This window comes from Erythranthe guttata, chromosome 7, assembly GCF_056151865.1.
Source record: "Erythranthe guttata isolate IM_541 chromosome 7, IM_541, whole genome shotgun sequence".
Taxonomy (NCBI): Eukaryota; Viridiplantae; Streptophyta; class Magnoliopsida; order Lamiales; family Phrymaceae; genus Erythranthe; species Erythranthe guttata.
The window spans coordinates 2,178,332-2,202,537 of record NC_142539.1 but is presented as its reverse complement, the minus strand read 5'-3'; the positions used below and the strand labels follow the sequence as shown (position 1 = coordinate 2,202,537).

Sequence of the window (24,206 nt, the reverse complement as noted above, 5' to 3'; positions counted from 1 at the left end):
CTCTTGGTTTTATTATATCATCTTAATTCGACATATATATACCAAAATAATAAGAAACTACAAAAATAACAAACTCACTTCCAATAATTTCAAGGGGTATTTCAGTCTTTATGACAATAAACAAGAATGAGAAAGAGAGATAGAGACCTGCAGAAAGAGAAATAGGGGCAAAATAGGGAAATATAATATTGGAGATCTAGTATAATTAGTGATTTAAAAATTAACAAATCAATATCTTAATTACGATTTAATTAGTATCCTGGAGATCTTCAAAATAATAATAATAATAAGGTATGAAAGATATGAAGATCACCTCCTTCATTATCAATAAAGATACTTGTTCTACCTTTGCAATTCTTTAAAGATATATAGTATATGGTAACGTGAAGAATATCAATCATGTCGATTTCAGGGGAGTTAGATTCTACACTCGATGGATTCGAACTGTAGATTTGATTAAATAACTGCACACTAAGCACACAGACATATGTGTATGTGTGTGTGTGATATTATGTATAGATTTACGATTTAAATCCATTCAGTTTAAATAATCTGGTGTAGCATCTAATTTCCCGTCGATTCGTAAGAGAAAACTAAACTAACTACATCATATTTAATTTAATTTAGATTATATTTTCTATTTAGTGGATAAAGTGAAGAATAATTCAAAAGGGTGATTTTGTTTTTCTTTTTAACTATAATATATATATGTGAAATCGGTAAACCCCCAAAATTGACTTTTTGAAGTAGTTGATTAAATTTTAAATGTGTTAACGTTATTAATCAATTGAATATGTATTTTTTTTTTTCAAACATACCTATTTTTTTATTTTTTTTATTATTAATCAATTGAACCATATCTAATTCTTTAGTGGTGCAGTGTATTTTGTTGTATAGTTAGACAAGAGAAGGACGATGAATTAATAATTTGGTGACCACAAGGTGTTTGTTTTTATGCCTGAAAGAAATACATGTATTTTATTTGTGCCGTATAGACCTCAATTAATGGACCCATTGAGAGTTGATGTAACCTATTGATTGTCATTTTAATATAAAATATTAGATCTTTCGTGATTCTCTTAGTCTTATATATGCCATATATATAATTGATATGAAATAATGGAATGCTAGAAATAATGTTGATGGGAATTATCACACTCTTTTAAATTGTTTGGTACTATGTAAAGATAATGAAAAATATTATTGAATGAAATAGTAATTTCTTAATTGATTGTTGTCTCATGTTTTGATAATTATAATTAAATATTATAAATGTAATAAATCATATTTAAAAAGTCTTGTACCGAAGATCAATAGTTGTAGTACATACTCTATATTTAATAAATATAATTGATTTTCAAAATTTAAAAATATATATATATTAAAGAGTAATTATTGGTGGGTCGAGCTTGAAACTAAATAAATAAATTTGTGGGTCCAGTGTTCAATTTATTGAATTTATAGGAGATATTAAACAAAAAAAAAAAATCGTTTGATTAATCTATTTATCTTAAACTAGCATCTTTTCCCCGTGCGATGCACGTGATATTATTTCAAAAGTGAAAAAAATTAATCAAGTTAATACAAAATAATAAAATATAGCACACTAACACGGTAAAATTTAATAAAGTAGTATAATTCGTATTTTATATAACATTAGTTTTTTTTTTTTTTAATTTTACATATTGAGATTTATAATCCAAATATATAGATCAATATTTAACTATTAGGGTAGAATTCTTCACGGTTTAGTTTCAATTTTGATAATGTTAAAAATTATAGTTAGAAATTAGTAGAGAAAAAATATTAAAAATAAATATTTACAGAAATATCATTAGGGTTTTGTTAGGGTTGCCCAACGTTTCTTTCTTTAAAATCTTCGTGAGAGAATTATTACTCAAGTGTATTAGATAAAATTTTCAAAAATGGTGCTATGACATCCTAGATGCATTTGGAGATTTTTTTCTTGTATATATGTAGTTAAGAGGATGTTTGGCTAAGTTTATAAGTAGTTAAAAACAGCTTATAATATTTTTAAGAGATTATAAGTTTCTTCTAAAGTGTTTGATAATTTTTTTAGAAATTATCTTCAAGGAAATAAGTTGCCGAAAAACTTTTAAGATCTTTTCTTCTTAAAGTATTTATACCCCATCTTTTTTATTTAAGATCTTATAATGAGTAAAAATAGTTTATAAGTGGTACTTATAAGCTCATTATCCAAACACTATGAAAATTAACTTTGAAAATAAGACGTAACAACTTATCAACTTTTAAAACAGTTTACCAGATTTAAGAGCTTATAATGGACATGAATTTACACCAAGAAAAAAAATTGGACCACACGTAGCGGAAGTAAAATATCGCGATATATTTGATTCTCTTTGGCTTAAAATAGAAACTGAGGTATGGTCCATTTTGCCATGAGATGTATATTTGAAGGGCGGAATTTGCCACTTTTGAGATGTTAGGGTGCAAAATGCAAAATACTGTTAATTATGGGGTGCAAAACGCAATCCACCTGTATTAAACTTATATTTTAATTTGGACAACACGTGGCGGAAGGAGACAGGGTATCTTCTAGAGTATACAAATTAGATTTGAGAACGATTATACGTATTTGTCTATAACGATTAGCTGCCAAGTGGGTCACAAGCTCGATAGGAACTTTTCGTATTCAGAATATAATAATAATAATAATAATAATAATAATAATAATAATAATAATAATAATAATAATAATAATAATAATAATAATAATAATAATAATAATAAATAAATAAATAAATAAATAATATTACCTTAATAAATTAATTATGAGAATTGTTAATATAATCACATTTTTCATTGTGAGTTCATGATCGAAGGTGAAGAGTATATAATAATAATAAACATAACATAAATTTGTACTGTTTTTTAATTAAAACCCACGATCCAAAGTTATTCGCGTTTATTAGTTTATTTAATAAAAAAATAATTAATATTCAGCTAACCTTGAAAAAAAAAAAATGACACGTCATAGTGATTAAGGACAGCATTTCATTTCTCTTAAATCATAATCGTAAATGCGAGCTTTCTTTACTTCGTTCATACATATACAATATGATTTATTCCTAATTATTTTCTAATTAATTATCTTTGTTTAGTAGTATTTATTAATTAAATTAAAACTAATGTTATCATTTTTTAAAACAAACTCAATTCCTAATGCATGTTTAATAAAGTCCACAATTATAAATAAGAAGAAGAAGAAAAAAAAAATATTTACGTTTGGTCGCATTAGGGAATATATGTGCATTTTCATTTAATTCTGAAAAAAAAAAAAAACAAATGGGGAAAATAATTTGAAAATGAAAGTAATGTTAGTTAATGTCTCGACTGAGATGAGAAAAAGAATTCTAAAATGTACACAACTTTCACCTAACTAATCTAAAATCTAAAATGTACGTACAATCTCTAATTATAAAGGGTTTTATTAATCATCATATTTAGTATTTTTAATCAATATTAATTTAATTAATCTATTAGTCAACTTATTCAGATGAGCTTCCGGGGTTTCAGATCTTGATGTACGGTGGTGTATTGGGGAGCTTTTTAATTTTATTTATTTTACACCATGTTTTTATTTTCTTCTTATTGTATATTATGATGCATGCAATAATACTCCATTGATTTTCTATTATAAATAGAGTGGCTCTTTGGAGAGATTATTACACACAACAAATAAAGAAAAGTAGAGAGAGAAAGGGGAGAGAGAGAGAGAGAGAAAAGATAGAAAACCTAGGCAAAAATGTTGAAATATGTCATTATGACGGTTTTGCCCTTCCTAGTTTTCTGGATGTGGCAATTCTTCAACTGGGTTTGGTTAAGACCTAGGAAAATTGAGAGGATGCTTAGGAAACAAGGTATGAATGGAAACCCTTATCGGTTTCTGTATGGCGACTCGAAAGAGACGAGTCTCATGTACGAGAAAGCCTACTCCAAACCCATCGGCATTAATGACGATATTGCCCCTCGTATCATGCCCAACATTCTCCACACCATGAACAAATATGGTAACTCTCTCTCTCTCTCTCTCTCTCTCTCTCTCTCTCTCTCTCTCTCTCTCTCTCTCTCTCTCTCTCTCTCTCTCTCTCTCTCTCTCTCTCTCTCTCTCTCTCTCTCTCCTGGGACACTATTTTACGTGATGTATATATGCTATATAAAAAATGCAATTTATAATAAGTTATATGCTTACATAGTAACTTTTTTTTGTTTTTTCTTGAATATATATATATATATATATATATATATATATATATATATATATATATATATATATATATATATATATATATGCATGCATGCATGCATATTACTGGTGTGGGGCTGATTATCAAATTATTGAATAATTATTGCAGGAAATTATTCATTCTTATGGATGGGGCCGAGGCCACGTATCTTCATAAACGATCCCGCGGTTGGACGACACGTGATTAGTAAATACAAAGTGTTTTTAAAGACATTTAGCATAACTAATTACGCAGTTAAGTTGATAGTCGACGGGCTAGCCAACGTGGAGGGTGAAGAATGGAACAAATCCAGAGCCAAATTCAACCCTCTCTTCAATATGGACAAGTTAAAGGTATGTTTAATTTACATTATGTTTAATTTAATTATGATCATATATAATTACGCTGACTAATGAATCTAAATTAATATTTTTATGTAGCCGATGATTCCTTCATTTAAAATGTGCTGCGAGGATATAATGAATAAGTGGAAGGAGATTGCTTCGACTAAGTTGGGGGGTTCGTTTGAGGTTGATATGTTTGCGGAAACGAGAATATACACGAGTGCAGTAATGGCGCGACTAATGTTTAGCTCGACTTATACGGAAGAGATTAAAGAGACTTTTCTTCAATTAGGAGAGCTTGGTGTTATTGCAGAACTAGCTTCCAAATTACTCAATATTCCTGGAGAAGAGTAAGTTATCTTATTTATTTTTTTTTATTTTTTTTTCTCTAAATGTTGGATTTAAAAAAAAAAAATTAGTTAGGGTTTCGGAAGAATTTTGGGTGAAGAACTTAAAATTAAATGAAAATAATGTTAGTTTATAGTTTGGGAGGAGAGAAAATACATTATATTGTCGTTCAAAAAAATATATTTGGTAAGAAGAATTTGAAAAATCAGGTTATGTTTGTTTGTTGTTTTTAGTGAATACATTTTTATTTTTACTGTAGCAATCAAATCAGTGATAATTGTATTTTTATTCTGTTTGACCGTCAGAAACTAACGGCATCGGTCGAATTAGGACTGAAATTGGGATTTTACATTGATTAAATTACAAAAAGACTGAAATGATTTTTATATAAAACAAAATTGTAGGTATTTGCCAACAAAGAGGAACCGAAGAATCAGAGAAATCGAGCAATTCGTGCGAGTTTCGATAATCGGCATGATTAAAGAAAGGCTGAACAGAAAGACCGTACCGGCAAGTGGCGAATACGACTTGTTGGATGTGTTGTTGGAAGAATTGTATAAGGGAAGTATTACAAAGGAGAGTGAGAGACAAAGTATCATAGAATATGCTGTTAGAGAATGCCGTACCTTTTTCTTCGCAGGTTTCGAAAGTAGCTCGAGCCTGATGACGTGGACAATGGTCATGCTTTCGGTTCATCCCGAATGGCAAACTAAAGCCCGCGAAGAGATTTTCCAAGTCTTGGGCGACAAGAAAGACATCTCTTCCGATGACATCAGCAAGCTCAAAATCGTAACTATTTTAATTTTATTTAATTTATAAATAAGAATCACAAAATATTTAAATTTCCTTAACTAACACACTAGAGGTAGTTTCATATTATATATATATATATATATATATATATATATATATATATATATATATATATATATATTAATACAGTAGAACCTCGATAAATTAATAAACTCGTTTAAATAATATATTTTTTTTCAGTCCTGACTTGAAGACATTACGCTAAAAAAATGTTCTGATAAAATAATATGTCGCTAAATCAATAGAATTTGGTTGGTCCCAACTGTATTAATTTATAGATGTTTAAAAAAAATATGTTGTTGTTGTTTGATCATTTTTGCATATTTATGTATAATATTCATAATATATATTTATATAGGTGACGATGATTGTAAACGAGACGCTCCGTTTGTACCCGCCGATCATGGAGATATCCCGTCTCATTGCAGACGACATACAAGTTGGCGAAAAGATCATCCCGAAGGGCGCAATGGTGACATTCCCCATACTCATGTTCCACCGGAGCACCGAGATATGGGGACCCGACGCGGCTGAGTTCAAGCCCGACAGGTTCGCGGACGGCGTGATGAAGGCGTCCAACGGAGTATCGGCTTTCCTGCCGTTCGGGTGGGGCCCGCGCATCTGCATCGGCATGAACTTCGCCGTGCTGGAGTCCAAGACTTTCATCGTGAGTCTCCTCCGAAGTTTCTCCGCCGAGTTGTCGCCCGCGTACACACACGCGCCGTCTGTCGCCATCAGTGTTCAGCCGCAGCTTGGGGCTGCCATCGTGCTCACCAAACTCTAGTTTCTATTTATTATTATAACAAATAATAAGATTTCCTAAGTCTTGAACGACTTGAGGTAATATTTCCCTTTTTTTTAAGCTACTTTGTTATTTAGTTTGAATAATGTTTGGTGTTTGGTCGTTGTCCTGTAACTTTCACTTTTTATGGCATATATTATTTATTTCCGTACACATATTTGAAGGTTAATTAACTAATTCAGGTGGTGTTTGCAAATGATTATTTAAAAGCAGAAGTTAGTGATTGTGAGTTAAGTCAGTTTTAAGTGCTTATTTCTAAAAGTTGGGGTGTGTGCAAATATTCCGGAAAAATGAACTTAAATAGAAAAAACAGGGTTATGGATGCTTTTAAGAGAAGCAAAAGCAAAAGTTAAAATGAAAATAAAATTTTAGTTTGAAAGAAGTATACATATCGAATTGGGAGTAAAGAAAATATTTATTTAGCCAAGTTTGAATCTCCTCACTAATGGTAGTTAATTAGGTCGAGCTCGTCGCACATTGGTAGCTTAGCGTAGTTTACATATCTCGTCTGGTTTGTGAGCTATTACACGAGAGTGGAGGCTTACGCATTGTATCTACATTGTTGGGTATAGGTCATTTACTATACAAACAAAAAAAAAGGTAAATTACGACCACCTTCCTGAGTATTGTTAAATTACGAAAAAAACCCTCATGTTTGGGTAATTACAACCACCCCCTCAACTATAAATTTTCTTACACGTCCACCCTCGGTTTCAAATTTAGTGGAATCTTATCGATTATATGGAATATTCTCAATTTTGTACACGTTTTATCTCATTCGAGCTCCACAGTTTGAAGAAAGATGATCATAAGATGTGTTTTTTTGGCTTGTATATATCAGATTGTGGTGCATCAGAAACTGTATTTTGGCACAAAATGAGTACAAGCTAGAGAACATTCCACGGAATCTACACGATTATGTTGAATTTAACATCATAAGGGTGGAGGTGTAAGAAAATTCATAGTTGAGGGGAATGGATGTAATTATCCAAACTATGAGAAAAAAAAAAAATTATTGTCAACGTGCCTAGGACAAAAGGGTCATATAACTATAAGATCCAGAAGGCCCATAATAATTAACAAACCCAATGAAAGTCCAGATCTAAAAGCCCACATTACCCATATCCACAAATTTAAAGCCGAAAGCAAACTTCACATTTAATGATTTAATAATTGAATTTGTATATACATCGGGTAATTTAACATTATAATATTTCATCATGCACTAATAAATGTATTCGTGTGCAAATATATTGGAAAATCTATTATCTTTATAATTTATATATCGATTTCTTGGGTATTTTATATTATACTAAATAATAATCTATTTGTTTATATAATTTAAGTAACTTGATTTACTACCTCAAAAAAAAAAAAGTAACTTGATTTACAATTATAAATAATAAAGGGCAAATCTCATTTTCCCTCGTTGTACTTTGGTTCGATATTACTTTAGCCCCTCATACTCTCGATTGCATCGATTTGCCCCATGTACTTAAAAAATTGTATTAATATGGCCCTCGTTGTTAGTTGCCAGACAGTTGACATTAACACCGTTTGATCTAAACTTTGAAATTAGAAAAACACCACCCTCCCAGTTTAAATAATTATTTAAAAAAAAAAAAGAAATAAAAAAAAAAGTAATAAAAAAATCCAAGACAACGAGAAAGCACAATCCACGACGGGAACCATAATTTTTATTTTATTTTTCTTTAATAGTTATTTAAACTGAGAGGGTAGTTTTTTTTATAATTTTCAGACTTAGATTAAATGGTGTTAATGTTAAATGTCAAAAAACTAACAGCAATGTCCACATTAAGACAAGTTTTCAAGTAGAGGGGGTCCAATCGATGCAATTGAGAGTGAAAGGGGGTAAAGTGATATCGAACCAAAGTACAAGGGGAAAAAGTCGAATTTACCCAATAATCTATACGATACATAATTTTTTTTTATTTTGTGTAAATTACACCCACACCCACACCCCTGAGGTATGCTTAAATAACTTTAAGGTCCCTGTGATATTGATAATTACACTCACCCCCTTGAAACGTAGTTATAAACTCTAACGGGATAATGCATTGGATACGTTATTACGATAGAGTTCTAACGGACTATTAGTTTCAGGAAGTGGTGGAGACAACAAAGAGTTATGGGTGATTTAAGAAATGTTGGGGAGCCATGTCACCCCATAACTCTATGTTATCTCCACCACTTGCTAAAAATAATAGTCCGTAAGAACCCTATCTGAATAATGCATCCAATATATTATCCCATTAGAGTTTCTAACTACGTTTTAGGGGGATGGGCGCAATTATCGATACCATAGGGACCTTAAAGCTATTTAAGCATACCTCAGGGGTGTGGTTGTAATTTACCCCTTTTTTTTAGTTTGGGTTTTTGGTACTTTCTGATTTATGCAAAAACACCACCAACTTTTGCAAGTTGGACCCCATACATCCCTATGCCTAGAGCTATCATATAAATGTTTAATCATTGTCATTTTTTTCCCCGTACTGATTTGTCTGTTTCTCATTGGACGGGCTTCTGATACTATTACACGTGTCGAAAAGATGGGGTCAGGTTTTCCAATTTAAATGTAACACCTGTCTCTTCACATATTTATATGCATAGTAGTTATTAACTATGACATGTGCATGCAATAAAATGAGTATCAACCTTATATACTATAATAGACAGACAACAATTAATTTGAATTCAGGAATTTTTATTAATTAAGGGTGTGCAAAAAATTATGGGCGATACTAATTTTTTGGAGATCGATATCTTACCGGAAAACCAACTTTCAACCCATAATATTTTGAGAAAATCCGGCGAAAATATTAATATTAAATAAAAATAACTATTAATTATTTCAATTAAACTTTTGGTTGAGGTGATGTTAAAAATGTATCAAAGTCGGGTCGAATGAAAGGACACGAGTTCAAATCCAACGGCCACCACCGATAGGATTCAAATGTAATTTGTAATTTGCTTCTTTTTTTTTTTGGTATTAGGTAAATATAAAGGAACACTACAGTTTGTTTATACTCCATCTCTTCCATTAATTGTCTCTTCTTAAAAATATTTTTGTTTCAGATTATCTGTCGCTTTAGATTTCCAATACTGCATTAAATGTATTTCTCCTGTTTTGACCTTATTAATGAAACTTTAATCATTAAATTTCTCTTATAAGAGCAACTCCAATGGAGGAATTAAATGGTATAACTTCTATTTTGATGCTCCAAAACATAAATTTTCATCTCCAATGGAGGATTTAAATTGGTAGTTATTTTGATATTCAACTTCCCGAGATGCAAAAATGCATCCTGGAAAAAGAGGTATCAAAATATTAACTACCCAACAAACCAATTAAAAATTGACACGTGTCAATATTAAATATATTTATGCTTATATTTAAAATTAGATGATTCATTTAATGTTTGCAGTTGGAATAAATGGGTATCAAAATAATAAAACGAGTATCAAATTAATATTTAATGATCGATTTTGATACTTTACCATTGGAGTTGCTCTAAATCATTAAATGATAAAGGTTGTTTTAGTCATTTTTATATGATTTTTCTAAGAGATTAAATTTTGAGTGGATGAGCCGATATTTAATATAAATTTGATTCTACTAAGTTTTTGACATGTGACAGTCTTAAGTCGTAACTCTTAATAAATCACGCTAATTATAATTAGGGTTAGATGGGTTACAGATTATGCTGGGGTTTTCTCTTCTTTTTTTTTTTCCAAATATTAGAATCCTAATTATATTTTTATTTAAACTATCCACCTGTCAATCATCCTATCATCCTATGACATCCGATGTTTTAGGGTTAGATGGATTACGGGTTATGCTGGGGTTTTCTCTTTTTTTTTTTTCAAATATTAGAATCCTAATTATATTTTTATTTAAACTATCCACGTGTCAATCATCCTATGACATCCGATTTTCCTATTAAAACAGGTCATCCGATCTAAATTTGCACCCTTTTCCTAAAATCAAGTTATATTTATCGAGTTTCTTAATTTTTATGAAAGTGGTAAAAGAACATTTATTTAGGAACGCAGGGAGTAGTATATTTAGCTAATTTCATCGATTTACATATACGAATACAAACACGTATAGATCATTAAATACTTTCCCCGTTTTTTTTTCTTTTTTCTTTTTTTTTTTGAGATTGAATAATTTATATGAAATCAATCATCTATAGGGGAAAAAATGCTGAAGCAGGGGGCAGAAGGGAAATTATTGTACGAAAACTGTTACAAAACAGACCCCACAATTAAATTATTGTACTATTTTAGACCACATTTGATATGGAAAAATTTCCTATAAAATACATGTTGGTCCACACAATAACACACCGTATATCGATCAGGCCCTCAAAATGGTGGTGCATGATAAAGTTACCGTGCACCCCCCCACACACTCGTCAGTCTTCACATGGGTGTAAGTACATATATTGACATTTAGTGGTGATCAATTGATATCAAGACATAAAAAGTAGTATCACGTGGCTCTCCTAGGTGATGTTAGGACACATGATTGGTTACATTTTAATTAATACAATTATTTAAAAAAAATATTATAATTTAAAAATAATATTTTCAACCAAGAAAAATATCGCTTAAAAAAATTATATCAAGTATTAATTTATAGGGTAAATTACAACCACCCTGAGGTATGGTTTAATTACAAAAACTTCAATCTTGTTTGGGCAATTACAATTACCCCATCAATTATAAATCTTCTTACACGTCCACTCATGCGATTTAAAATTTAGTGGAATCTTCAAGATTATATGGAATATTATCACTTTAGTACCCGTTTTATCCCATTCGAACTCCATATTTTGAAGTAAGATGATCATAATATGTGTTTTTTTGGCTTGTATGTATATCGGATTGTGGTGCATCAAAAACTGTATTTTTATACAAAATGAGTCCAAACTAGAGCACATTCCACGGAATCTAGATGATTATGTTGAATCTGACACCATAAAAGTGGAGGAGTAAGAAAAAATCATAATTGAGTGGGTAGATGTAATTATCCAAACAAAAGGAGTTTTCCGTAAATTGACCATATCGATCAGGAGAATGGTTGTATTTTACCCTAATTTATATTAATACGTCGATATATTTTGTGTATCTAATAATTATAAGATATCATTATCCACCTATATTCTTTATTTATATCTTTTATGATTTTATGTTAATAGTTAAAGAACTAGTGTGATTAGATATGTTTTTGCTGTTATTACTATTTAATTTATAGTTTGTTATAAATAATAATTATAAGAATGGAATATTCCATCCAAGTAAATAAAGATTCCGTTAAAGTTAACCAAATTACACATCAAAAGGACTATAATGAAATGAATTGTAGGGTTGGAGGATGAAAATGAAATAATAGAAACATGAGGGACTAAAGCGTAAACCCCTGTGCAAGAGAATATTTAAAGAAGATTTTATTGAAAGCTGCTGAGTTTTCCAAAAGTTACATGACGAACACACGACGTTGACTGGTCACACGTGAACCTCGTGTAAACCATCTTATTTAAAATAAAATTACATTTTATTTAAATAATAAAAATAAAAATAAAAAATAAAAGGGAATTAAACAATACTGGAAAACCCTAATTGATGCGAATTTCCCGGAAAAGCTACAGCTTGGTGAGGACGACCGGAGCGCCGTACTGCGGCTGAACGCTGATGGCGACGGTCGGCGCGTGGGTGTACGTCGGCGAGAGCTCGAACGAGAACTCCCGGAGCAGAGTCGCCAGAAAAGCTTTCGTCTCCAGGAGAGAGAAGTTCAGACCGATGCAGATGCGTGGGCCCCACCCGAATGGCATGAACGCCGCCTTGCCGTTGGCCGCCTTCAGCACGCCGTCGGCGAACCTGTCCGGCCGGAACTCGCCGGCGTCCTCGCCCCACACGGCGGGGTCGCGGTGGAACATCAGTATCGGGAAAGTGACCAGCGAACCCTTGGGTATGGTCATCTCTTCGATCTTTGCGTCTTCGTTGGCTAGTCGCGATATCTCCATCACCGGCGGGAATAGACGGAGGGTCTCGTTTACGATCATCGCCACCTGTACGTATAGGTTATTACATCGTTGCTAAATACGATCGGTAGTATATATTCAGTAGAATCTCGATAAATGAATAACATTGCTTAAATAATAATTTTTTCTGACCACGACTCGATAAGAAGCTACTAAATTATTATATTTAGTAGTTTAAATTTGTTAATTCGACTGTATTAATTTATTAAAATTAAAAAATAAATGTTAATATATATATACTTACAATTTTGAGCTTGGTTAAATCGTCCGCGGTGAAGTTTTTCTTGTCGCCCAACACGCTCAAAACCTCTTCTCTAGCACGAGTTTGCCATTCTTGATGAGCGGACAACATAACCAGCATCCACGTCAGCAGATTAGAGCTCGTCTCAAAACCCGCAAAGAAGAAAACCCTACATTCCTTTACAGCGCGTTCGATAATTCTCTTACGATCGCTCTCTTTCGTAATATTTCCATTGTATATTTCTCCCAATAACACATCCAATAAATCCCATTGGCCGCTCGGAGGTGGGCCCTCTGCATTTCTCTTCAATCTTTCCATGATCATCGATGTTATCGAAACCCCAACGAATTTCTCGATCTCATTTATTTTCCGGTTCTTCTTTGTCGGTAAATATCTGATTAAAAAAAAAATATGATAATGCAATTATTATTAATGCAGATAAATGTGACCATTTTAAATTATGGTTCCAAAAATGATGGAGCCACATTATAAATCTATTTTAAGATCTTGAAAGAGTTGAATTATTACTACTATTTTGTTAGTATTTAATAATAAACACTTATGATATTTTACAACAAGGACAAATAATAAATGCTCCCTTGACTTTTTGGTTAGTTTATTAATTTACCTTCTGTTTTAGTATATATATAATAAAATAATAATAATAATAATAATAAATACCTATAATATTTTCGAATGTGGACACAAATAGAAACAAAAATAATAGTTGCGTTCCATTGAATTTTTGGTTTTTCGTAGTTTTGCATATTTGCAATTGTAGCCAAAAAAAAATGTTAGTTAATATTTAACTACTCTAGACATCTAATATTTATTTGACACATTAAAAGAAACTCATGTTTTTAATATGTGAATAAAATAAAAGTTTTTTTTTTTTTTTGATGCAAATATAAACTTAACTTTGTATCATATATTAGTGAAAAAAAATATAAAGTTATTCAATTTTAGAGCACAAAATATCTTGAGACGACCCCCGACCGATCACTTACTCTTCGCCCGGAATGTTGAGTAATTTGGTAGCTAATTGTGCCATAACACCGAGCTCTCCTAATTGCATGAACGTGTTCTTAATCTCGTCGGTATAAGTCGAAGTAAACATTAATTGCGCCATAATTGCGCTTGTGTAGATTCTCATATCAGCAAATACATCGACCTCACACGAACCTCCTCCGTTTGCAGCAATTTCTTTCCATTTATTCAATATATCGTCACAGCACGTTTTTATCGCAGGCATCATCGGCTATTATTATTTGGAAAAAATAAATTTAATAAATACATAGTCATAATTTTATTTTTATTTTTTTAAATGAGAAGAACCGGGCATATATGCACCTTTAGTTTGTCGACGTAAAAAAGAGGGCTGAATTTTGATCGGGATTTGGTCCACTCATCACCCTCGGCGTTTGCTAGGCCGTCAACTAGCAACTTTACCGCGTAGTTAGTTATGCTAAACGTCTTTATGAAAACGCGATTTTTGCCAAACACGCTTCTTCCAACAACGGGGTCGTTTATGAAAATACGGGGTCTTGGGCCCATCCATAAGAACGAATAATTGCCTGTATAGTAAGTTGAAAACCGGTAAGAAATATTCATATTTCGAATGCAAAATAAAAATAATAATAAAAAATACGAAATACGACAGTATATGATAACGACATTTTGTACCGTAAAGTGCATAAAAAATATAAATTTGCCACCAAAGCTCTCACCATATATAGTTATATAAGTCACTTACTCAAAACGGCGATAATCGAATTATAACCGTACCGGTGACAACAAAACGTAATTACTTACATATAACCAAACACAAAATATTAATTAATTACGTGATTATATATATATATATATATATATATATATATATATATATATATATATATATATATATATATATATATATATATATATATATATATATAGTTACATCACACTAACGCTATATTTCCTTGCAGTGATTGAATCAACCATGATAATTAATTATGAACACTTAACGGAAATGTACGTAACATAAACACAAAAAGATATTTAGCTGAAATATTATAGAGAGAGAGAGAGAGAGAGAGAGAGAGAGAGAGAGAGAGAGAGAGAGACCGTATTTCTTTAGGGTGTGGAGAATGTTAGGCATGATACGAGGCACGATACTATCGTTAATGCCGATGGGTTTGGAGTAGGCTTCCTCGTACATGCGACTCGTCTCTATCGAATCGCCAAACAAGAACTTGTACGAATTTCCATTCATACCTTGTTTCCGGAATAACCTCTCGATTTTCTTTGGTCTTAACCAAACCCAATTCAGGAATCGACACAACCAAAACACTAGAACGGAGAACACCGCAACGAAGGCGATTTTCCACATTTTTTTTTTCTCTTTTCTTTTTCTTTTTCTTTTTCTTTATATATATTTTATATTATTTATGTTCTAGCTAGGTGTGAGAAATATTACTCCAAAGGGCTCTTGTATTTATAGCAGCAGTGTGGTTTGAGTGTTGCAACCTATCTAACTACACGAGGGAAAAATCATGGCCACACAAACACATGTATCACGATATTTACAAATCGACAAATAATAGCACATATAAAAATAAAATAAAATAAAATAAAATAAAATAAAATAATGCATGTTCACTCTACTACTCTCTAAGACGTGGTGGAATAAAAAATCTTAGTTTACTAATTAAATAGTTATATTTTTTAAATTAAATAAGATCTCTCACTCCTCTCTCTCTAAGAAGTGGTGGAACAAAATCTTTAGTTTACTAATTAAGTAGTTGTAATCTTATATATAAAAGAAAGAAACGTTGGGCAACCCTAAAAAAATCCTAATAGTATTTCTGTAATTATTTATTTTTAATATTCTTTTTCTACTAATTTCTAACTATAACTTTTAACAATTATCAAAATTAAAACTAACCCGTGAAGAATCCTACCTTATTGCTACTTATGTAATTATTTATTTTTAATATTTTTTCTGTACTAATTTTTTAACTATAATTTCAACAATTATTGATCTCCTAATTTTCATCAATATATCTCAAATCTTAAGAGATAAAGCTAGAAATTCAATATAAATAATACTACATTATTAAATTTTATTATATTAGTGTACTATATTTTCTTATTATGTATTAAATTGATTATTTTTTTACTATTTAAATAATATCCCGTGCATCGCACGGAGAAAAAATACTAGTACTTTTAAAATTAAATGACAGCTGTAACTTTCAATGATTATTTTTAGTTTTAGGACAAAATAAATTTATGTATTTTTATACTATTAAATTGGCTTACTCGATGAGGGATGGACTGTGCATGTACATGGCACATAAAACAATGTCTGAATTCTCTTGCTTCATTAATTAGACTTTTCACAATCGGAATTGAAAAGCCAGTTCCAATTCCGTTCCAAAAAAAGCGGATTCGAAATCTAAATCTCATACATATTTCAAAAATTGTGTCCAAATAATTTCGGAGAATCGAAAGTCTGAATTTCGGAATTCGGATTGAATAATATTGTTCAGAAAAATCGAAGAATTTCAGATCGGAATATGTGAATTGGAAAATGTGATTTGTTTCAGGTAGGGGTGTGAACGAGTCGAGCTCGCCTCTTTTGGCTGGCTCGAGCTCGAGCTCGAGTTTATTTTGTCGAGCTCGAGCTCGTCGAGTTCCTTTTTTTTGGCTCGAGCTCGAGCTCGTGTCAATTGTGTCGAGCTCGAGCTCGAGCCCATTGTCTTTTTTTTTTTTTTAAATATTTTTTTAATTATTATTTTATTATTAAAAATTATTAAAAAAAAAACTAAATTGTAATTATATATATTTTAATATTTGTATTTATTTCTATAATATTTTATATTATTATACATTATTTAAATAAAAATAACATATAAAAAAAAAATAATAATAAATCCAGCTCGCGAGCTCATAAACAACTGAAAACCGACTCGAGCTCGGCTCGTCAGAAAGCTCGAGCTCGGCTCGTTTACACCCTTAGTTTCAGGTCACTCTCGCGATTTTAATTTAATTCAATTTATCTCCCAAATATCAATTGTTTCAAATAACCGATACGTAGGTGACTTTGTTTTTAAATTAAAAAAAAAAAAAAAAAAAAAAAAAGGTTGTACAATTTGATTTTACAGCTAAGGTCGAGTCTTTTCAATTATTGTTTTTGACCCATCGAATTTGAGCATTTTAAATAAATTAAAAAAAAAATCGGGGGCAGGTGCCCCGGCCTCTCGATTGGCTCCGCCGTGACCGGATCCGCGTGATTTTATAATTGAAAATTAATGCCAGTAATTTTATTGAAAAGGATACATGTCAATTTTAAAATCTATGATAGTGACAAAATAAAAAAAGTTTTGGTAACGTTTTGTATGCGTTGTCTCATTTTCTGCTAAATTGGAATGGCTTTCAATCATAATTATTGAAGACAACCTAAATTTATGTTATATCTAAATTAATCAATTACCTTGGATAAAATCACAATTAAAAATGTCATGATGTTATTACCCCCAATATGTAAGTTCTCGACTAATTTTAATCAGAATCATGTTTAAGTATTCACCTCTCGTTCGTTTTGCGGGTTATTGTATGATAGCAAGGATCTATTTATGATTGATGTGGGTGGAAATCGGACGAATTAGGTTTAAGTACAAAAACTTCATTCTACAATCATAATCAAATTAGGTTTACATAAACTGAAAACCTCGAAAATCGAACTTCGGCACTCGCAGATGAAAAACTTTAATCCGAAACGAGAAACTTTTGATTGAGGGTAAATTAGTCAATTTGTTTCGGAACTCCAATAAATGAAGCGTCGTCTTTCAAAGGGTCCATCACGTCTACAGCTATAAATCAAACTAGTCTCCACCACTTAAAATATACACATGCCAATTTCCCATCTTATAGGAAGAATGCAATACATTCGTATTACAATTAATTGTAAATTACAAACCCACCCCTGAGGAATGGTCGAATTACAAAAAAAACCTTTATGATTGAGTAATTACAATCGTCTCCCTCAACTATAAATTTTCTTACATGTCCACCCTTGCTGTGTCAAATTTAGTAGAATCTTCTAGATTATATGGAATATTCTCAATTTTGCACCCGTATGTATACGTATTATCACATTCGAGCTCCACATTTTTAAGTAAAATGATCATAAGATGTATCATTTGGCTTGTATATATCAGATTGTGGTGCATCCGAAACTGTATTTTCGCACAAAAAATGAGTACAAACTAGAGAACATTACACGGAATCTAGAAGATTATGTTGAATTATATTTGACACCAATAAAAGTGGACATGTAAGAAAATTCATAGTTGAGGGAGTTAGTTGTAATTATTCAAATATGAGAAGGTTTTTTGTAATTTAACCTCAGGGGTTGATTGTAATTTGCCCTTAATTGTTATCCATATTTAATTTACGTAACATGACAAATATTAAAAATTACGAGAGTAAACAATGAGCATTTGCTATACCACTACCACCATATGAAATATTGGTCATTGATTAATAGTATATCAAACAAATTAAATAATTTAAAACAAACATAAAAATCATTTGATAAAAATTAAAAATAAAACTTTTTGATGGACGTTGACTAGTCTGACTACTGCCCGAGTGTCTGGAAGAAACTATTGGGCCCCACTTTTGGTGCTTAGTGCAGCGATTTTCTAGAAGCAAATTATATGCCGATGAGATACTACTACACCTTCTGAAATACGCCTAATTATATGCTGCTGAACGGTTAATAATCACTTGATATATTTTATTTAGTGTAGCATCAAATAAATTAGTGGAGAAGTCTGTGATTCCGGGGTAAGCCCCCCTTCAAATTTTAATTTTTTTACTACTATATACGTGTATATATAATATATTGTCTTTGTATTGTACCGTTATGATACGGCCACTATGACGAGACGAGTAAATACAAATTGAGAAGAGCCAAATTACTATTATAAGACACGATGTCGGACGGCGACCTCCGAACGACGAGCTGGCAACACCATGGCTCGTATTCCAGTATAAGCATGACCCAAAGCAGGCCCAATAAGAGAGGCCCAAGTACTTGACTTGAGGGGGGAGCAAACCCTAAATAAGGAAACCTTGGAGGCCAAGGTTTCCTCATCTATAAATAGAAGGATCATTAAACACATATACACACACGAAAAATACATTATCTGCTACTACATTATACTTATACTCATCTTTTCTGATCACTGACTTGATCGTCGGAGCTCTCCCGCCGGGAACCCCTCCCGGCGTTGCAGGTACCCTCACCGGAGTACGGACCAAGGTGACTTGAGGAAGACGGAAGCCCCACGGACCAAATCACCTTATAATTTTAAACAATTTAGTTTTATATATAAAAAAAAAATTGTTTTTAATTGACAAAAACAAAGAAAAATAATAAACGAGTTTCACAAGGAGGATTAGAAAGTTATGAATTGTGTCTTGAAACTAGAGGCTAGTCCACCATTGGCCAAATATGGACTCACACCGCACCCTCAATTGAAAAAAAAATTACTATATTACACTTATATACTCCCTCCTTCCCATTTATATTTGTCGTTTTGAGCTCATGCACACGTATTAAGAAAATCAATAAATGTGCATGGATTCTACAAAAATCATAATAAAATGACTAAAAAACCACTCTTATTTATTGCTCCATCATTAATTCTTTTAATAGTAGTAAAGGCAAATTTGAGAAAACACAATAAATATGCCATTGAAATTGTAAAGTGACAATTATTTTGAAATAAAAAAATATCTCTAGAAAGACAAATAAAATGGGAAGGAGGGAGTATTTATTAAGCCCACCAACTTTTTTTTTTATTGTTAGCCCATCTAAAATCTAAATTAATGCAAAAAACATCATAAGCCTTAAATAATAAATTATATTAAAATAAAAATAAAAAACCTTAATTTTTTTATGGAGCGCTGCCTCCGACCCACCAAATTTAATCCGACGAATATCCTCAACCCGGCACTCTTGAAACAATCATTATTGTCATCTATTTATGTACGTTATTTTCTATGTACATTATTCAATGTATATTTTGTTTCACCTATACAATTCTAGTTTCGCCACAGTTACAACCTATATAGTGAATTTAAATAGTGACTAAATAGTAAGAATACATTTTATAAATAAAAGAAACACTTCATTCGACCCACGGATATTATTAGTTGTCAACACCATACTCTTCCAGAAATGACGAAATTGCCCATTTGGTTCGATAAATAACCGAATTGCATACGTTTTACGTAAAAATATTTAAAAGGAGGGAGCAACTGTAATTACCCAAACATGAGGGGTCTTTTTGTAATTGGCCATACCTCAGGGGTTCCCCTAATTTGGCCATTTTGTAATAACAAATAAGGACCACTATTTAGCATGTCTTCTATTCCAGGGGCTCAGACCCCCACCCACGTGGCTGAACTAGTGGGACCATGCTATTATTTTTTATTTTATCTTTCAGAATGATTTTTGTTATTCAAATTTGCTACAATCTATCATACATCATATACTGATTTTGCTCAAATACACTTATATATATTTGAAATGTTAAATGTCGTTTCAATTTTACTAATGTCATTTTGACTTCGAACCTGATTTTGTTATATTTCTATTTTGATTTTGGCAAAATTCGAAACACGAAAACTGTAGTCCTTTGGGTTAGCTTTCTAATCCAACTTAAATCCGCTAGATTGGATGTCGTGTGACAAAGTTAAGCAAGAATGAGTCACATTTTGAATTTTAGATACCTCAATACATCAAAGTCGAAACGGTATTATTAAAACTCAAACGACATTTATCACATCTATATATATATATATATATATATATATATATATATATATATATATATATTACTCCATGCTTAATCGAGTCAAAACCTACCACACACTACCTTCCTCACTTTCTTAATTATTATATTTTATATATTAATCTTACATACCAACAGCTGACCTAAATAATGCAATAAAATCTCACCTAAATAATCTCTTATTCATTCATGTTTCATAATTTCACCAGATTATATTCTTAATATTCTAATAATAATAATAATAATAATAATAATAATAATAATAATAATAATAATAATAATAATAATAATAATAATAATGTTATCTTGTGATTGTTCAATTTATAATGCACACTTTGTGTTGTGCTATTTAAATAGAACTTTTTTGCAATAATTACAAAAAATATATGAATTAGATGAACTGAATAAATAAACGTACTACTACATAAAAAATAAAATAAAAAAAAGTTACGAGACGAATATGATTGAGATCAAGCCACGTGGTATCACTTTTAAATGGCGAATGAACTTAATTATTATGCGGGCCAATAATAAACTAGGTCTCTACTCTCGGCCGGCCTATGAGATCGATGTTACTCCTACTGAAACATATCGGATAATTTTGCACCATAAATCTATATATACAAATAACTACTGACTAAGCTTAGATACACATGAGTGCGTGTATTACATTGTGTGCAGACCAGTGTTACAGAATAATTTACTGTATTTTATCGAGTGTAGCATCTACGAAACCCTAAAATAGAAATTTGAACTATCATTAGTAAATTTATCAAAACCAATCGAACTCATTAAAACTTGTCGACATAACAATTAAAGAAAAATAGTTACACATGTTCTTAGAATCAAAAGACATGAATCACGTGACATAGTGATATATAGTTGTTTGAGTGAATCGACAATGGATCTTTCAAGGGCCCACATATCTTACCTATAGGAAAAAATACATATACCTTTATAATTAAAATAAAAATAAAAATAAATATAAGTAGTAATAATGATTAAAAAAAAGAAAAAAGAAAAAAAAAAAGTTCCGAAGATTCAGGCTCTTTGCTATCCATCAGATTAATGTTATTTGAGTGTGTGTATTTCGAGATGTGAATTAGGACGATAATTTCGACTCAAGTTTTGATAGAGGTTTGAAACGAAAGGGTAGTCGAGATAAGGAACTCGATTCTTTAATTCTCCTTAAGATAAATTTTGTCCCGTGTAGCTTTTTTTTCGGTTTACGAGAATTGTTTACAAAATAAAATGACTACTTCAGTTTCAATGAAGTAGTACAACAATTCTTGGAACGCGACAAACAAAACGAGACTCGATAATTTAAACAATATGCAATAAGATACTTGGATAGGAAAAACAATTCAATTATGAATCGGATTTCATGGGAACGAATGAGTTCAAATGGTGGATTTTCAAATCTGTTTATAGATATTCTAATTGATAACTAAACACCCATTTAATTTAATAGGTGCTTAAACAACTTTATCTCTTTCAATAATGGCATTTCATTTTATTATTTTCAATAATTAAATATATTTAAATGATTTGTTTAACTCTATTTTTTAATTGAGTAATGAAGTAATATTTGGAGAAAATAAAATCAGAAAAATAATATATTTCGAAATTGATATATTATTAATTATTATCAAACTGACAAACAAAAAATGGCCACGTTTCGTATGATTTATGAATAGGTCATTGTCGAACTTTAAAAATAAAATCAATGATTCGTTGAACCACGTGAATACATTTTAAATTTAATGCAACAGTGACTTTAAAATTCACCACGTATCTAAATTAAATTCAAGAGGACATCAATCAATGCAATTTAATTATCTACTGCAATTTATTATAATTTTATTGGGCAAATTACGGCTATCATTATGTATGGTCAAATTACGAAAATAATCTATTTTATTTGGGTAATTATATCTATCCCTCATTTTAAATACCTTTACATAATTTATGTAATTCGGTTATTTATCGAACCAAATCGTATATTCTGTTCGGTAAACGGTATGAAATGCTGGCGTATCGAAATTTCGGTTCGGTTTTACCAATTTAACATTTCTAAATTTACCTTCTGGAAGAGTTTTTTCGTAAGATAATACATAGTTGAGGAAAGTGATTTTAATTACCCAAACATGATGGAAACTTTCATAATTTGACCATAACAGAGGGGTGGCCGTAATTTTAACCTAATTTTATGTGATATTTAAAGATATGATTTGAATGGCTTTAAATGACCCAAAGTTTAGGAGAAAAATAAAAAGGGACAAAAAAGAGAATATTGTAGATGCTCCTCTAGGGATGGCAATTTTTACCTGACTCGCGGGTACCCGCCCTGACCCGCCCCGAAATTTTCGGTTAATACCTTCCCCACAAATAAACGGGGTGGGTACGGGTTCTAATCTTTCACCCAAAAACAGGTTCGCAGTGGGTGCGGGTTTGTATATACCCGTCCCGCATATATATATATATATATATATATATATATATATATATATATATATATATATATATATATATATATATATATATATATATATATATATATATATATATATATATATATATATATATATCTTACATATGAAAGAAAGAAACGTCGGGCAACCCCTAAAAACCCTAATGGTATTTCTGTAATTATTTATTTTTAATATTTTTTCTCTACTAATTTCAAACTGTAATTTTTAACAATTATCAAGATTAAAACTAACCCGTGAAGAATCCTACCTTATTGGTACTTATGTAATTATTTATTTTTAATGTATTTTCTCTACTAATTTTTTAAGTAAACTTTCAAAAATTATTAATCTCCTGTTTTTCATCAATATGTCTCAAATCTTAAGAGATAAAGCTAGAAATTCGATTTGTTAAATCTTAGTCTATTTATTTGGATTATAAATCTTAATATGTAAGATTTAAAAAACTAATGTTATATAAAATATGAATAATACTTACATTATTAAATTTTACTATAATTTCTTATTATATATTAAATTGATTTTTTTTTTATTATTTAAATAATATCCCATGCATCGCACGGGGAAAATGCTAGTATATATAATACATTTGGTATCTTGATTCAATTATTGTTTTTATTAGGGTTATTCAAATTTTTTTTTTTACTTTTTTCTTCAGCTTTACGAGTTTTTTGGCGGGGAGGGTACCCGCGGGTTTTCGGGGCGGAGCGGGTGCGGGGAATACAAAACCCGCTCCAAACCAGCCCCATGGCCATCCCTATGCTCCTCCCCTTATAACCGTCGGTTCCGGGTCGAACTCTATGAATGTATGAATAGAACCGAACATTTCGGGTCCATCCTCAGCATCGAACTGTTTATTTTTCATTTTTAATTTTTTTTAATGGAAAATTATAATATGGGAAAAATATAAATAAATTGAAAGACCTTAACCAATGCATAAGGTTATTCAATTTAATGGTATTTTTTCTTTTCCTTTTTCC

The 24,206-nt window shown here is 30.9% G+C and overlaps 2 protein-coding genes across 2 annotated transcripts; one reads left to right on the top strand and one right to left on the bottom strand.

Moving 5' to 3' along the window:
- The first annotated feature begins 3,463 nt into the window (after positions 1–3,463).
- LOC148768969 (secologanin synthase 1-like) lies at positions 3,464–6,728 on the top strand. Its single transcript, XM_088820664.1, has 5 exons — positions 3,464–4,052; positions 4,398–4,621; positions 4,709–4,962; positions 5,365–5,749; positions 6,132–6,728. Exons 1-5 carry the CDS (start codon positions 3,788–3,790, stop codon positions 6,555–6,557), a joined length of 1,554 nt encoding a protein of 517 aa, XP_088676790.1. The 5' UTR covers positions 3,464–3,787; the 3' UTR covers positions 6,558–6,728.
- Positions 6,729–12,036: 5,308 nt separating this feature from the next.
- LOC148768968 (secologanin synthase 2-like) lies at positions 12,037–15,332 on the bottom strand. Its single transcript, XM_088820662.1, has 5 exons — positions 14,994–15,332; positions 14,235–14,458; positions 13,892–14,142; positions 12,888–13,278; positions 12,037–12,670 (listed from the first exon to the last, which is right to left on the bottom strand). Exons 1-5 carry the CDS (start codon positions 15,256–15,258, stop codon positions 12,245–12,247), a joined length of 1,557 nt encoding a protein of 518 aa, XP_088676788.1. The 5' UTR covers positions 15,259–15,332; the 3' UTR covers positions 12,037–12,244.
- Positions 15,333–24,206: the final 8,874 nt, after the last annotated feature.

Bases quoted from the DNA above. Each gene is read 5' to 3' on its own strand.
- LOC148768968 (XM_088820662.1), bottom strand. From the start codon at position 15,258: ATGTGGAAAATCGCCTTCGTTGCGGTGTTCTCCGTTCTAGTGTTTTGG. The intron at 13,279-13,891 runs GTAAGTGATCGG...TTTTTTAATCAG, and splicing joins CTCAACATTCCGGGCGAAGA to ATATTTACCGACAAAGAAGA. The intron at 12,671-12,887 runs GTAAGTATATAT...CTATACGTACAG, and splicing joins ATTTAACCAAGCTCAAAATT to GTGGCGATGATCGTAAACGA.
- LOC148768969 (XM_088820664.1), top strand. From the start codon at position 3,788: ATGTTGAAATATGTCATTATGACGGTTTTGCCCTTCCTAGTTTTCTGG. The intron at 4,053-4,397 runs GTAACTCTCTCT...TAATTATTGCAG, and splicing joins CCACACCATGAACAAATATG to GAAATTATTCATTCTTATGG. The intron at 4,622-4,708 runs GTATGTTTAATT...ATTTTTATGTAG, and splicing joins TCAATATGGACAAGTTAAAG to CCGATGATTCCTTCATTTAA.